The sequence below is a fragment of the Mus caroli genome, chromosome 5 (assembly GCF_900094665.2).
Source record: "Mus caroli chromosome 5, CAROLI_EIJ_v1.1, whole genome shotgun sequence".
Classification (NCBI taxonomy): Eukaryota; Metazoa; Chordata; class Mammalia; order Rodentia; family Muridae; genus Mus; species Mus caroli.
This window is the reverse complement of record NC_034574.1, coordinates 105,311,013-105,324,961: the sequence shown is the minus strand read 5'-3', so window position 1 is coordinate 105,324,961 and position 13,949 is coordinate 105,311,013. Positions and strand designations below refer to the sequence as shown.

The window sequence follows — 13,949 nt, the reverse complement described above, 5'->3', positions numbered from 1 at the left end:
CACACATATATACACATACACACATACATGCACACATATACACATACACACATACATGCACACAGATACAATACACAAATGCATATACACATACATACACACACATACATAAACACATATACAATACACAAATGCACACACGCACACACATACACACCACACACACAGCATCTGAAGAAAGAAGAAGTTGGGTGGCCTGCAAGCTCATACGGTGGTGTAATGATGGGGTGTGCAGCCTGCAGTGGGCTGCAATGGCCGCCCTCAACAAGACAAGAGGGAGGAGAGTACCATGGCAGCTGGGCTAAAGGCAGGCAATTTAGACTCACCGAGTCCTAGTCTCTGCCCTTCTGGTAGCATAGTGGCAGTGTGTGCTCTCACCCAGAGTCCCCTCTGCAAGTCCTGGACACTCTTTTCTGGCAGAACTCACCTACTAAGGCCGACAGAGATTGGAGTGATTATCATCTTCTGAGACTCTCAGCAATTTAAAAAAACTGAAATGGCCAGAGAGGTTAGCAGAGCCGTGTCTGTAATCTGGCCACCGAACAAATAAACACGCTTAACAAACACTGAACCCTGTAATCACAGTGGTCACAGATAATTACAAGGCTCGTCGACAGGATTAATTCATAATGCACTGCAGATGGTGTAGTCCGGGAATGGAACGCATACGGAAGACCGTGTGAAAGACGGTGTTCTTTATGCATAAGGGCCGTGGATGAGGCTAAATTTGGGCAACTTGCTAAATGTGAAGCAGGACACGAGCTCCATGCTTTCTCTAGCCACTCAGAGCAGTTACTCAGAAGGAGCAGGGGTGCCTTCAGCCCTCCGTCGTCAGCCCGGGATCGGCACCCGTCCTTAGTGCATTTTACAGGCTTTCAATCTATGTAAGACATACTCATGGTCTGATCATTTGTTCTCGGCCTATGGCACCGATTGTGGAGGCCCTGGAGTTTACAACGGGAGGTGGGTCTGGTTGCAGGAAGTAGGCGGGAGAGGTGGGTTTTGAAGGACAGACTGACCCTGGTTTTGCCCCAATTTCTCGAGCCTAGATCACACACTTACAAGTGTAGCATCCCTCCATGCGTTTTCTGCCATAACGGACTGAAAACTTTTGACCTGTGAGCCCAGATGAGCTTTTCCACCTCCATTGGTTTCTGTCAGGTGTCTTGGTGGCGTCCCCGCAAAAGAACCTGTTGAACCAATGACGCGTTTTGAGTCACTGTATTAAAATAAAAAGTGTGGGGGGGGGGGAGGATGCTATTCTACTCCTGGAATTGTAACAAGATGGGGACTCCAGGGCATGGAGTGGGTTCTGAGTCAGGAAACAGGGGTCCTGGGTGAGGCAGGTGGGTTCTCTATCACCAACTGTAGAAGTGCGAGCTTGGGTGAAGGGCAGGGGGCTTCTGGGATAGACCCGAGGTGAATCCTGGACAAAAATGAGGATTCTAGGCCAGGACAGAGATGCATGCTGGGATTGGAAGCAGTAGGTTCGAGGACAGACACAGATGGGCTGTGGGCTGGCATCCCACCCCACGCTCCCAGAACGCCCATGCACTGTTCCAAGGAGCCCACGCTTCCCTGGGCGCTCGCAGCGCGGTGTCCCTAGGCCAGGCTGAACAGCCCCTTTCCCTCCAGTGAACTAGGCAGAACTGGCCGTGGCTAGCTAGACTGGGCCTCCCTGTGGGCAGGCGCCAGGTCTGCAACAGCTCCAGTCAGCAGCGCCCAGGCGGGGCCCGGAGCCGCGGATCTTCCAGGCTGTTCCATTTGCAATTTCATCCCACGTGTCCGCGGGGCCTCAGAAGTGTGTGTGGGATTCATCACAGGCAAGAGGGGCGAGGGGAAGGACACCAAGGGGAGGAGATGCCGGAGGGAGGACCGAGCGCAGGGGATGCAGGAGGGAGGGAGGAACAAAGGCGACTGATAGGCGAAGCCCCCGGACCTGATGCGCGCACCCGATGCGCGGTGGGGCGGGACGCGCGGAGCCCCCCGCGGGTACGCGCGGCAGATGCACGCGCCGGGGGTCCCGCCCCGCCGCCCCCTCCCCGCCGCCAGGCGCGCGCGGCATTGTGGGAGTTGTGGTCCTCGGGGTGGCGGAGCGCAGCGCGGGCGGCACCGGCTCGGCGGGGCTCGCGGCTCCGGCCGGGCGGCGGCTGCGGGCGCGGCAGGGGGCGGCCGCGTCCCTGGGGCAGTGGCGTCGCCCGGTTCCCCGCAGCCGCCCGCGCAGGTAAGCGGGGTCTCCAGGGCTGCGGGGCAGAGGAGGACGATGCTAAGGGCGCCCGCGCCTGCATCCCGGGCCGGCCCAGGGCCCGCGGTCGCCTAGCACCGGCTGCGTGCTGAGTGCCTCTCGGGCTGGACCGCGCAGCGCAGCATCACCCCCACCTTTTCTCCTCCCCCTCTTTCTCTCTTTCCAGCTTTCTCCTTTGCCTTTTCCCCTGATCCCCCATCCTCCTCAGCATCACCCACTTTGACCCACCTCCCTGTCCCGAGAATTGTCACGCGCCCTAAACCTCCTTCCCACTTTTCCAGATAACCCTCACCTCACCATCTCTTCCCCTGACTACCTGCGTTAACGCATCTTTCTGACCTCTCTCCTGTCGTACTCTCTTCGGGGCCTGTGACACTGGCGGGAGACCGTGAGGAGGAAGGTCCCTAGAGGGGAGGGCTTGTCTCCGGACAGTTCTCTGCGCCCCCTGGTAGAGAGGATAGCAAGCAACACAGCCACCCCCTATCCTCTCCTGTGGTGTGCTGCACCTTGCGCGCCCGGTGTGTGTGTGTGGGGGGGGGGGTTCGGGGTCGCCTGGCTTCACCTCAGGGTGACCCGGTCTCTTTGTCATCAGAAAGCCTCCTGAGCTGGTCATCTGATCCGGGTTAACTGGGTCAAGTGGAGACTGTCTCCCCAGGCATTCCTCACATCAGAAGTTATCTTTGATCGGACTTGAATTTGTCCTTTATTCCCCAGAGCCAGCTGATCTTTGAGATCTGAGGTGCGGGGCTGCATGATGCCCGTTCCTGGTGGGAACCGATCTGTGAAGAGAGCCAGAAGTGTGTGTGTCTACCTATTGTCCTGATGCCATACACTACCAAAACCAGAGTTTGTTCTCTTGTCACAAATCAGCTCTGGACTTGTGTGTCCCTCCCTGGGCGAAGGGGCCGCCAGCCTCCTGGAACTCAAGTGAGTGGCAGGTCCCAGCTCCTTCTCTTAGGTCTGGATTTGGTCATGTGGAGAGGTTAGATTCTCTCCTTGCTGAATGTTTACTGCTCTGTCTAAGGGAGGGCTCTTGTTTGCTTTGTCCTGAGCAAGCAAGGCTGTTCTGAGGAGGGGAAGGGCTGGCATTGGAAAGGTCTCCTATCCATCTGCTTTTGACATGAGCAGGTTGGTGAGAACTCGGTTTCTTGAGTCAGTTATTACCACCGACTGGGGCTCAGGACATCCGAGGAAACCTGGCTGATGAAAGCAGTTTTGGAGTTACAGTTTCCTCAGAGTCTATGACCACCAGGTGAGAGTCTCACATAGAATCTTGGGAACCCTGGGCTTTCTCAAAGAGCAGGTGCCAAAAAAGGCACCTTTCTGGGGCTTTTCCCCTTTTTCCTAAAGAGGAAACAGTCTGGGCTGATGGTATCACCCATGGAGGAGGGTGGGTGTTAAGCTTAACACCGGCTCAGCATCTCGAGAAGAAGCTGACTTCTCCTCTCCCTGTTCCTGTACTTTTCCTAGAAGCCTAAGAGTTCCATGAATATTCAGTGTGTGTGTTTTTGACTTCCTAAACATTATAGTCAAGTGATGCTTTATTCAGCCGACACCGGGATGGTGCCAGTAGGTGAGGCGTGAGCACCAGCAGTTTTCCTTGACTCCAGGAGTGGACATCATTCTGAGTCAGGTTGTTTCAGTTTTGCCTTCTGCTTGGGGTGGGAGCCTTGGGACGCCCTCCACCTTTGATTTGCCTGTTGATCACACATTGTGGATTTATTGTGACATTATCCCCAGCCAGCTGATAGATGAAAACACTGGACCTTTGAGAGTGGAAGTGCCCTGCAGAGGCAGGTGTGCACATCTATCTGGTCTAGCCTGTGTCTAGTTAGGGTGTGTAACTTCTCTGCTATGCTGCTGACTTCCAAGACCTGGCTGGTCCAGGCGATGGGGGACATGTCTTGTTCTTGTCTCCTTTCTCTCCAAGGAGAGGAGGGAGGAGCACTGAAGTGCTCCCAGTGGTGCTCCCCCAGGTGATGGAGTACTTTCAGGAGAACATAGACCTGACTGTTTGCACCACTTTGGGAAATGGAGCATTGTAGAGAAACTGGGGGACGCTCTTAGAGGGCACAATCAGGCTTGCATCGTGTTTACAGTAATTTGGGATCCACGTCCCAAAGCAGGATGGCTGGCAAAGCAACGCCAACTGCTCTCAGAGGTGAGAAACTGAATCAGGGGCTTGGAAGGCTTTCCCTTCCATAACCCTGTGGGCCAAGGCCACTAGGTCACCTCGCAGCTGAGTGGCAGAAAGAGCCCTGCCCCTGCCACAGAGGTCACTTCAGGGCACTCGCTTGCTTTTCTGACAATGATATTAGCCCAACTTACAGATTGCTTGGGAAGAGGAGGGGGAATGTGATAGCCCTCTGCTGTTTGAGGCTGGATCTCCATCTTCCTGGAACTCTTAGGCCTTTTCTAGTCCATAACATTCACGTTGCTGCTCTCTGGTCTCCATCCCAGGTTTGGACGTCATGAAAACCCTTTCACGGTGACTGATTGCATTTGCTAATGGGACATAAGGCAGCGCCCTCCACCCCACTGCGGTGACTTTTCCTAGTGGGCCCAGTTGGCAGGCCTCACTGTTCATCAATGGAGCCCTTGGCAGGAACCGAGGGACAGTGGCAGCCATGCCTCCCCCTGCTGCCGCCGCTCCTTCTGCCTCCTGCTAACCTGCATGCCGTGGGTGCCCTGGAGATGCCCAGAGGACTGACCATCTGAGCCAGCTTGCCTCAAGCACTAAGTCCCTCAAAATGTGGCTGGAGTGGTTGGTGGCCTGGAGCTGGTCTCTGGATGGCCTGAGGGACTGCATTGCCACCGGTATCCAGTCCGTGCGGGACTGCGACGGCACAGCCGTCATCACCGTGGCCTGCCTGCTCGTCCTGTTTGTGTGGTACTGTTACCACGTGGGCCGCGAGCAGCCCCGCCCCCACGTGTCCGTCAACTCCCTCCTGCAGGGCGTGGATGCCAACGGGCTGCAGAATGGGTCCATGTACTGCCAGTCACCGGAGTGTGCGCGCTGCACACACCACGAAGGCCTCAACCAGAAGCTCTACCACAACCTGCAGGAATACGCCAAGCGGTACTCGTGGTCCGGCATGGGCCGCATCCACAAGGGCATCCGGGAGCAGGGCCGCTACCTCAGCAGCCAGCCCTCCATCCAGAAGCCCGAGGTCTTCTTCCTGCCTGACCTCCCCACGACGCCCTACTTCTCCCGGGACGCCCAGAAGCACGACGTGGAGCTATTGGAGCGGAACTTCCAGGCCATCCTCTGCGAGTTCGAGACTCTCTACAAAGCCTTCTCTAACTGCAGCCTCCCTCAAGGGTGGAAAGTGAACAGCACCCCCAGTGGGGAATGGTTCACCTTTGACTTTGTCAGCCAGGGCGTTTGTGTCCCCAGGAACTGCAGGAAGTGCCCGCGGACTTACCGCTTGCTCGGCAGCCTCCGGACCTGTATTGGGAACAATGTTTTCGGGAACGCCTGCATCTCAGTGCTGAGTCCTGGGACTGTGATCACGGAGCACTATGGACCCACAAACATCCGCATCCGATGCCACCTAGGTATGTGGAGGGGCGGAGTCCCAGCATGCACAGTCACAGAAGCCTTGAGTTAAAAGGTGTCTTTGCCTCTTGGGTGCTTTGATCAAATACCGAAGGCATTCAGCTGGGTGCGGTGGCTGCTCACGCCTGCAGTCCAGACACTTAAGAGGCTGAGGCAGAAGGGTCAAGGCTTGAAGGGCTAGCCTGCACTATTTGTGTGTACTTGTGTGCATGCATGTGCTGAGGCCAGAGGTCAGCCTTGAGTACTGTTCCTCGGGAGCTGGCTACTGTGTTTTGATAGACTTTCAGTGGGACCTGGCGCTCACTGGTTAGGTTTAACTAGCTGATCTCAAGCCCAGTGGGCCTCTATCTCTCTGTCACTGACTCCCTAGCCCTGTGACCACAGTGTGTGCTGCAGTGGCTAGCCGGTTCACATGCCAGATCTTCAAGTCAGGTTCTCGTGGTTGTATGAAAAGCACTTTACAACACTGAGCCATATCCCCAACCCTAGGAAATTTTTTTTTTTTTTTTGGCCAGGCAGTGGTGGCCCACGCCGTTAATCCCAGCACTTGGGAGGCAGAGGCAGGCGGATTTCTGAGTTTGAGGCCAGCCTGGTCTACAGAGTGAGTTCCAGGACAGTCAGGGCTACACAGAGAAACCCTGTCTCGAAAAAAACAAAAAAAACAAAAAACAAAAGAACGTTTTCTTGGGGGTGGTCTGTAAGTAAGGGTTAGAGCAGAATGTGAACCTTGTTTTTCTTTGTATCCTCTCAAACTTTGGTTCATTCTCCTATGGTTTTGGAGATGGAGCCTGGACATCATGCATACTCTCTGCCATAGGACCTCACACCAACCTAACCCTAGCCTCTGGCAGGAGGAGGGGGAAGTGATAACAGTGTTCTTAGTCTTTCCTGTCCATTAACACGAGCTGCTGGCCATGTGTGGCTGCCTAGGGCTTGAGCTGTGGTCAGTACAACAGCTGACCTAAAGCACTTGACTTAAGTTTGTATATCCAGGTATGTCTGGTGGTTGCTGTACTCTGTGGTGGCTGACACAGACCCCACGGGGCTTCTGGTAATGACCGAGGTCCCTGATGCTAACCAGGAAGCTGAGAGATATTTAAACTTTCTGAGTCACATGGATAAATGGTGCCCAGGATTCTGGTCCCTCTATTCAAACCTCAGGAGTCTTGCGCACTGTGTGCGTGGTATGGAGATTGAGTCTCAAGTTGAGCTGCCTCGATACCTAGCCTAGCTGTGAGCCAGCTGTGCTACACTGAGCAGGCTGCCCCCTGACCACCTCCTACCGCCTGGCCCCTCTCTGAGCTTCCATTTCCCCAATAGAAAGTGAGGCCAGAGATCCGGTGGCAGAAGCTCTCCCTTGGGTGTGTCTCAGAGTGGTCACCAGAGCTATGAGCAAGGAAGCAGACTTTCACAAGTGCATGGCACCTTCTTCCTGGTGAAGAAAGCTAGCGACAGGGGCCATGCACGGCCTCACTGGAGAATGCGCCGGAGCACAGCATGCTGAGCTAGGCGGCAGCTGTAAGAGGCGGCGCTGGATGGCTTCAGAAGGTGGGGGAAGCAGAGGATGAGTGTCCTGTGCAGGCTGTGGTGGGGTTCCCTAGTGTGTTTTGCAGGGAGCCTGTGCCAGTTGCTAAGCCCCCCACCCCCTCTCTGCCCAGCAGTTCTGCTCCCTCTGCTTTCTGGGTGAGGAGACGTGGGTGCTGAGAAGCAACCATGTCAGAGGGTGGTGGCTGCTGCAGAGGGGTTATGACAGGCAGGCAGGACAGGGTGGAAGCTCAGAGCTGGAGTCTATATCCGTGGGTAGCTGGGGGCCCTGGGCAGGGTCTGAGTTTCCATTGCCTCTCTGCAAAATGGACTCCCAGCACCGGTGCTGTGGAGAAGTTTGGGGACATGACTCACTAAGTGGACATCTGGCATAGTGCCTGACAGTCTCGCCCTGAGTGTGTCAGTGACTCTCACGACTACACGATGCTGTGTAAGGCACAAGCTCTGCCCCAGGAAACAGTGGAACCGAGGATCTAGAGGCTAGCAGGTCTGGAATCAGTCCCTCACCCATCCTCCAGGGTCAGGCCTTGGAGCCTAAGTAAGTGTGCATGCGGAGTTCTTGGCAGGTGGAGGCCATCACTACTACCAGGGAGACTCTGATCCACATGATGGCTTTGGTTAATAAAACTCTGGTTGTAAACAGAGCTGGAGGGATCAGGTAGGACAGACCAGGCGGGAGCCAACGCCGACTCAGGCCAGGCTGCAGCTCTGGGGCTGGCTGTTGGCAATGGGAGTAAAGATGTTCTTTTGAAAGGTGTTGCTTTGTGGGAGCTTTTGATTTACACGGCACTGGGATGAACCCGAGTCTCCCGCATGCTGGGCGAGCACCGAAGCACTGAACTGCAGCCTCAGCTACCGTGCTGTTCAAAGGCTTTGGGATGCGGAGGAGGGGAAGGCCTTGGAGTTGATGTGGTAGTGATCCAGGTTGTTGAGTAGGCAGGCTCTGGGAGCAGGACGTCTGGGCTTGGACTACAGTGTTCATATTGGATGTGCACATGCCATATATGACGCCTGTTCGTGCTTGTACACACCCTGTACACACCCTGTAGTCTTGATCATGCCCTCAGGCCATCTAGTAACTTGAAGGAACCAGCCACCTCTAGAAGGTAATTTGATGATGCCATTCCACAATGGAGGGGAAGGAAAACACCCAGAACATTTCTCTGCTCAGAGTTGGGGAGGGAAGCATCAGGCTTTGGAGCCTTTGCACTTGGGGTCTCAGCAGAGCCCTTCAATGGGTCTCTGATGCCCCTTGGATGCAGCAGAAAATTGTCCTTTAAAAAACAAACAAACAAACAAACAAACAAAAGCCGGGCGTGGTNTGGCGCACACCTTTACCCCAGGATTCTTGAGGCAGAGGCAGGCAGGCAGATTTCTGAGTTCGAGGCCAGCCTGGTCTACAGAGTGAGTTCCAGGACAGTCAGGGCTACACAGAGAAACCCTGTCTCAAAAAACAAACACAAACAAACAAACAAACAAAACCCTGCAAAAACCTTTCCATGGATGAAGCCGGTTTTGAACTCAGCATCCCTGGATTTCCATGGGTCCCAGGTATCAAGAGTTTTTGACATCATGAGAACCTCCAGCTATTAACGTAAGCAAATGGGTCTAGGACACAAACCAGATGGAACCAGCAAAGGAATTTTGTTAAGGACCTTGGTGGCAGCCAACCCAGCCTTACCAGTCCCCTGTCCCTAAAAAGACTGACCTGTCTGTTGGGCTGTGGGGACAGTCCCATGTGGTGGTGGCTCTCGTTGAACAGAAAGGGGCTGGGGAGATGGCTCAGTGGGTGAGGTACTTGCCCTACAAGCCCTGGAGCCCACAGAGGAAGGACAGAATCACCTCGTGTTAAGTAGTCCTTAAGTGCTTGCTCACATGTGGCATCTGCACACCCCACACACTACTGACACAGAGTTTTAAGTTCAGAAAGAACAGAAACAGCTGCGTGGTGGTGCCTGTACTCAGGACACTCAGTTAGGAGAATTTGAGAGTTCAAGGCTAGCCTGGGCAACACAGTGAGACTCCCCCCACCCCACCCCATCCAGCCCCGCTGCACAAACAAAATAACGCCCAGAGATGTACTTCTCATGGCTCTGAGGCTGGAGATCCAAGGTGGAGAGCCCTGTGAGGCTGAGGCTGTGGCGGTTGCTAGGTGGGTGTCTTAGTCAGGGTTACTATTCCTGTGATGAGCAAAAAAGCAACTCTGGGAGGAAAGGGTTTATTTGGCTTACACTTCTACATTGCTATTCATCACTGAAAGAAGTCAGGACAGGAACTCAAGCAGGGCAGGAACCTGGAGGCAGGAGCTGATGCAGAGGCCATGGAGGTGTGCTGCTTACAGGCTTGCTCCTCATGGCTTGCTCAGCCTGCTTTCTTATAGAACCCAGGACCATCTGCCCAGGGATGGCCCCACCCTCAGTGTGCTGGCCCCATCCACAATGGTGCTACCACGTCAAGCCTTAATTAAGGGAATGTTCTACGCATGGATCTTAAGGAGGCATTTTCTCAAATGAGGCTCCCTCCCTTCAGATGACTCTAGCTAGTGTGTCAGGTTGACAGAAGTTGCCCAGCACAGTGGGAGTGGCACCCTCTATTTCCCAAGGATCCCTAGCACCATCACCTCAGGCTAATCTTAGTCTCAGGGTGGTCCCAGATGATGCACAGTGTGGACTCCAGGGGAGTGTGTGGAAGACTGAAGCTTGTGTGTGCTCCCCAGAGCAGCCCAGCTCCATCGTCTAGCAACCTTGAAACCTGGCCATCTTCACCCTCAATCTTGTGGTTTTTTTCCCAAGGTTTGAAGACTCCCAATGGCTGCGAGCTGGTGGTGGGGGGCGAGCCCCAGTGCTGGGCAGAAGGCCGATGCTTACTCTTTGATGACTCGTTCCTGCACACTGCGTTCCATGAAGGTAGGCGTGGCCTCCCCCGGAGCTTGCTCACCTGCTTGCCTTGTAGTTATTAGACATTTTAAAAAGAAAGTTTAGAGTACCAGACAAAATTTACCAGGAAGTCCCAAGGCTCCCGTGTCACCTTCCCATGTACAGTAGTGTCTCCACGTGGGTATTAAGGTGACAGTCAACGTCAGCCATCATGACCTAACGGCCATCATCACCAGGCTCACTCTCAGTGTCAGATGCTCTGTGGATTGGGAGAACAGCATCCAGATTGTGTCTACTCTGACAGTCTCACTAGCCTTCGTCCAGGTGGGCATGGTACAGGAGGAGCTGAGAGTTCTACATCTTCACCTGAATGACACTAGAAGAAGACTGGCTTCCAGGCAGCTAGGAGTAGGGTCTTAGAGCCCACTCTCACAGTGACACACCTACTCCAACAAGGCCACACCCACTCCCACAAGGCCACACCCACTCCAACAGGGCCACAGCTACTCCAACAAGGCCACACCTACTCCAATAAGGCCACATCTACTTCAACAAGGCCACACCTACTCCAACAGGGCCACATCTACTCCAACAAAGCCACACCTACTCCAACAGGGCCACACCTACTCCAACAGGGTCATATCTCCTCCAACAAGGCCACACCTACTCCAACAGGGCCACGCCTCCCCTAACAGCCACTCCCACTCCAACAAGGCCACACCCACTCCAGAAGGGCCACACCCACTCCAACAAGGCCACACCTTTAAATAGTGCCACTCCCTGGGCCAAGCATTTTCAAACCACCACAGTTTCCTTCACTTACCTTGCTCCAAGGCATGGGAGGCCTCATGAACATATGAACATTCACCCTATGGGAAGGGGTGGTCTTCCCATGCTCGCTGGCCCTACAGCTTAGGCCACATTGAGTTGTGCCAGGGTTAACCTGACCCCCTGACGCTCCTCCTCCCCAGGTTCCGCTGAGGATGGCCCACGGGTGGTCTTCATGGTAGACCTCTGGCACCCCAACGTGGCAGCTGCTGAACGTCAGGCCCTGGATTTCATCTTTGCTCCGGGACGATGAGGACATTGCCTAGGCTGGAGCCAGGCTGAGTGGATGGGTGGACTGTGGGATTGCCCACCCTGACTGTGCCCTGATCCATGCTGGAGGCATGAATGGCTTCCTGCCACTGTGGGGCGTCTTTCCTTTGGTGACTGGGAACTTCCTAGGTTTCTTTCCCCTTCCAGCTAATTGCTGGGACTTCTGGCCTACTAGTGTGTCCCTTTGGCTGTGACCAGAGGCTCTGTGCCTCTCCTGTCCGTGTCACTTTGCTACCTGGTGTCCTCTCCGTGTTCTGGAATAGAGTAACCAAATGGCTGTTTTGTCTAAATGTAATCATCCTAAATTTCTGTAGCTGTCTCAAGAGAGAGCAAAAACAAACAAACAAAAACAAAACAAACTCCCCAGACCAGAAGCCATTGAGCCAGACAGCTTGGCCTCTGATGCTGGGGTTCCAAGGACCCTTCACTGTCCCAGAGCAGGAAACAGCCTGCAGCCTGCCCTGCCTGTACATCTGGTTGGTTTCATTATGGGCTTACCAGACACCCTCGGGGTGGTGTGTAAGTCAGGGCCCAGGGCATCCGTCATTATTGCTGATAGACCCCAAAATCTATCAGAGCCCAGCTGGTGGCGACCTGGGCCTTTTCTTTAACCACAGCTTCCTCCAGAGCCGAAGGCTAGTGAGGGCTCTCAGGTCAGCCACAGAACAGGGATCCACTTAGCTCACTGCCTACTGCCGAGCCCGGCCTGACAGACGCTGCCGCTGTGGTTTCGAGTCCACAAGATTGGCAGGAAGCATGCTGGGCTGAATCTCTGCCACCGACCATGTGACCGTAGTGCCTGTCCATCATGCTTTGCAGTCTGTTACCTAAGGGTTGACATTGATTATATCTGTGTGCAAACCTTCACATGCTAGACTCAGAGACAGCCAAGGGTTATCGCCATGTCTTTCAACCCGATGACCGGAGCCCATGGGTGTGGTGTCACCAGAGACAGCTCCAGATTCCAGATCCACAGACATGGCACTGACTCTTCAGTCACCAGAGAAGACACACACACAGTTCTTTTCCCAAAGTGAAGGCCAGCCAGAGGCCCTGGGTCCAGCTGATGGGAAAGTGCAGTCAGCCAGGCACTCTCAGGGATATGCTGGGAGTGGTGGCCCTGTGGGCATGGTCCAGAGCAGGACAGAGTGGACAGCTTTTGGTATAAGTTTGATGTTAGGTCCAAATGCAAAACCAGTCACCTCTAGAAGGTAATTTGATGATGTCAGTCCACAATGGGGGTGGGGTGGGGGGAAGCACCCAGAACATTTCTCTGCTCAGAGTTGAGGATGGAAGCATCAGGCTTCGGAGTTTTTGCACTCAGGGTCTCAGCAGAGTCCCCTGAAGTGCATGATCCACACCTATCCTGACTGTCCCCACCACACACCAAGGACAGGGAGTAAATAAAGAGCTTTGCTGACAAGTGATGTGGTCAAGTAGCTTGTGAGAGAAGGCAGCGAGAACTGATGGGCTGGTGTGGGACTGTGGCTTTTGGTTCCTGAGTGGCATCCCAGAGATGGTTGAGGCCATGGTCAACAGTGGGTGAGGACAAATGGCTATCCTAACAGAGAGGAGCAGGATGTAGCTCAGAGTGGAGCACTGGCCTAGCGGGCCTGAGGTCCTGGGTTCCATGCCCACCAGGTACGGTATGGAAACATGGGTAGGATCAGGAAGCAGGTCTCTGTGATTTTAAGTCAGCTCAAATGTTAAAATGGACAATATTTGTATTGTAAGAAGAACAGCCTGGTAGTGGTGGCGCATGCCTTTAATCCCAGCAGAGGGAGGCAGAGGCAGGTGGATTTCTGAGTTCAAGGCCAGCCTGATCTACAGAGTGAGTTCCAGGACAGCCAGGGCTACACAGAGAAACCTTGTCTCAAAAAACAAACAAAAAAAGAATTACAAATTCTTACATTTTCCTGAAGAAAAAAATGTCTTCAGGAAAGGCGGACACAGGCTCAGCTCCTTGGAGTTCACTCCCCTGCCACTCACTACTGGAAAGCCATGTCCCCTCTCCTGGTCTCAGTTGGTTCCCTGCAGATAGGACCTGTCACAGAACAAACAAGTACTGGGCAGGTGTGGGTTCCCTCTGCATAGCAAAGCCACAGATCACCAAGAAGGGACGGAGGGACAGACTCCAGGGCCCCAGGCTGCTTGTGTTTGTTTGCAGTGCTGGGGATGAAACTTGGGGTCTTGCACATGCTAGCAATGAGCCAGCCTCACATAGAACCCTATCAGCTCACTGTAAGCCCATGGGTTTCAGGTCTGGCAAATCTCAACTTGAGGGCTGGACTCCTGACCCTGTCCATCCAACCAGTCTCCTGAATTTCCATCCTGTTAAGTCAGGGTTGGGTGCAGCACCCAAGTCCTTATGCTGGGACCACTGAGCAAGAGACAGCTAAGAAGCCCATTCTGGAACCACAGGAGGCTGGCCGGCCCCACTTGTGGAGTCTATCCACATCCTGATGCAGCCCTGCAGCCCTGCTTGAAGCCAGACCTGCCTGTTGATCGTTAGGCTCCATGGGCACTCCAGTCTGCACTGATTCCGGAGCCAAGTTTTAGTGGTGCTTTCTGTCCTGAGCCACCAGGGAGTCCCAACCCACTCAGTCTTGTCCTTGGCATGGGTCTC

General features: G+C 54.4%; 1 protein-coding gene across 5 annotated transcripts; it reads left to right on the top strand.

Annotated features, from left to right (window-relative positions):
• The first annotated feature begins 2,135 nt into the window (after positions 1-2,135).
• Positions 2,136-12,746, top strand: Asphd2 (aspartate beta-hydroxylase domain containing 2). Of its 5 annotated transcripts, XM_029477022.1 has the most exons (7): positions 2,136-2,224; positions 2,960-3,172; positions 3,374-3,497; positions 3,775-3,878; positions 4,706-5,803; positions 10,142-10,255; positions 11,197-12,746. In XM_029477022.1, exons 5-7 carry the CDS (start codon positions 4,996-4,998, stop codon positions 11,304-11,306), a joined length of 1,032 nt encoding a protein of 343 aa, XP_029332882.1. In that variant the 5' UTR covers positions 2,136-2,224; positions 2,960-3,172; positions 3,374-3,497; positions 3,775-3,878; positions 4,706-4,995; the 3' UTR covers positions 11,307-12,746. The 5 variants fall into 5 exon arrangements, with proteins under 5 accessions (XP_029332882.1, XP_029332881.1, XP_029332883.1 ...); XM_029477021.1 differs by lacking the exon at positions 3,775-3,878; XM_029477023.1 differs by lacking the exons at positions 3,374-3,497; positions 3,775-3,878.
• The last annotated feature ends 1,203 nt before the right edge of the window (positions 12,747-13,949 follow it).

Coding starts and splice junctions, on each gene's coding strand:
- Asphd2 (XM_029477023.1), top strand. CDS start 4,996: ATGTGGCTGGAGTGGTTGGTGGCCTGGAGCTGGTCTCTGGATGGCCTG. Junction 5,804..10,141: donor CCGCATCCGATGCCACCTAG/GTATGTGGAGGG, acceptor TTTTTTCCCAAG/GTTTGAAGACTCCCAATGGC. Junction 10,256..11,196: donor GCACACTGCGTTCCATGAAG/GTAGGCGTGGCC, acceptor CCTCCTCCCCAG/GTTCCGCTGAGGATGGCCCA.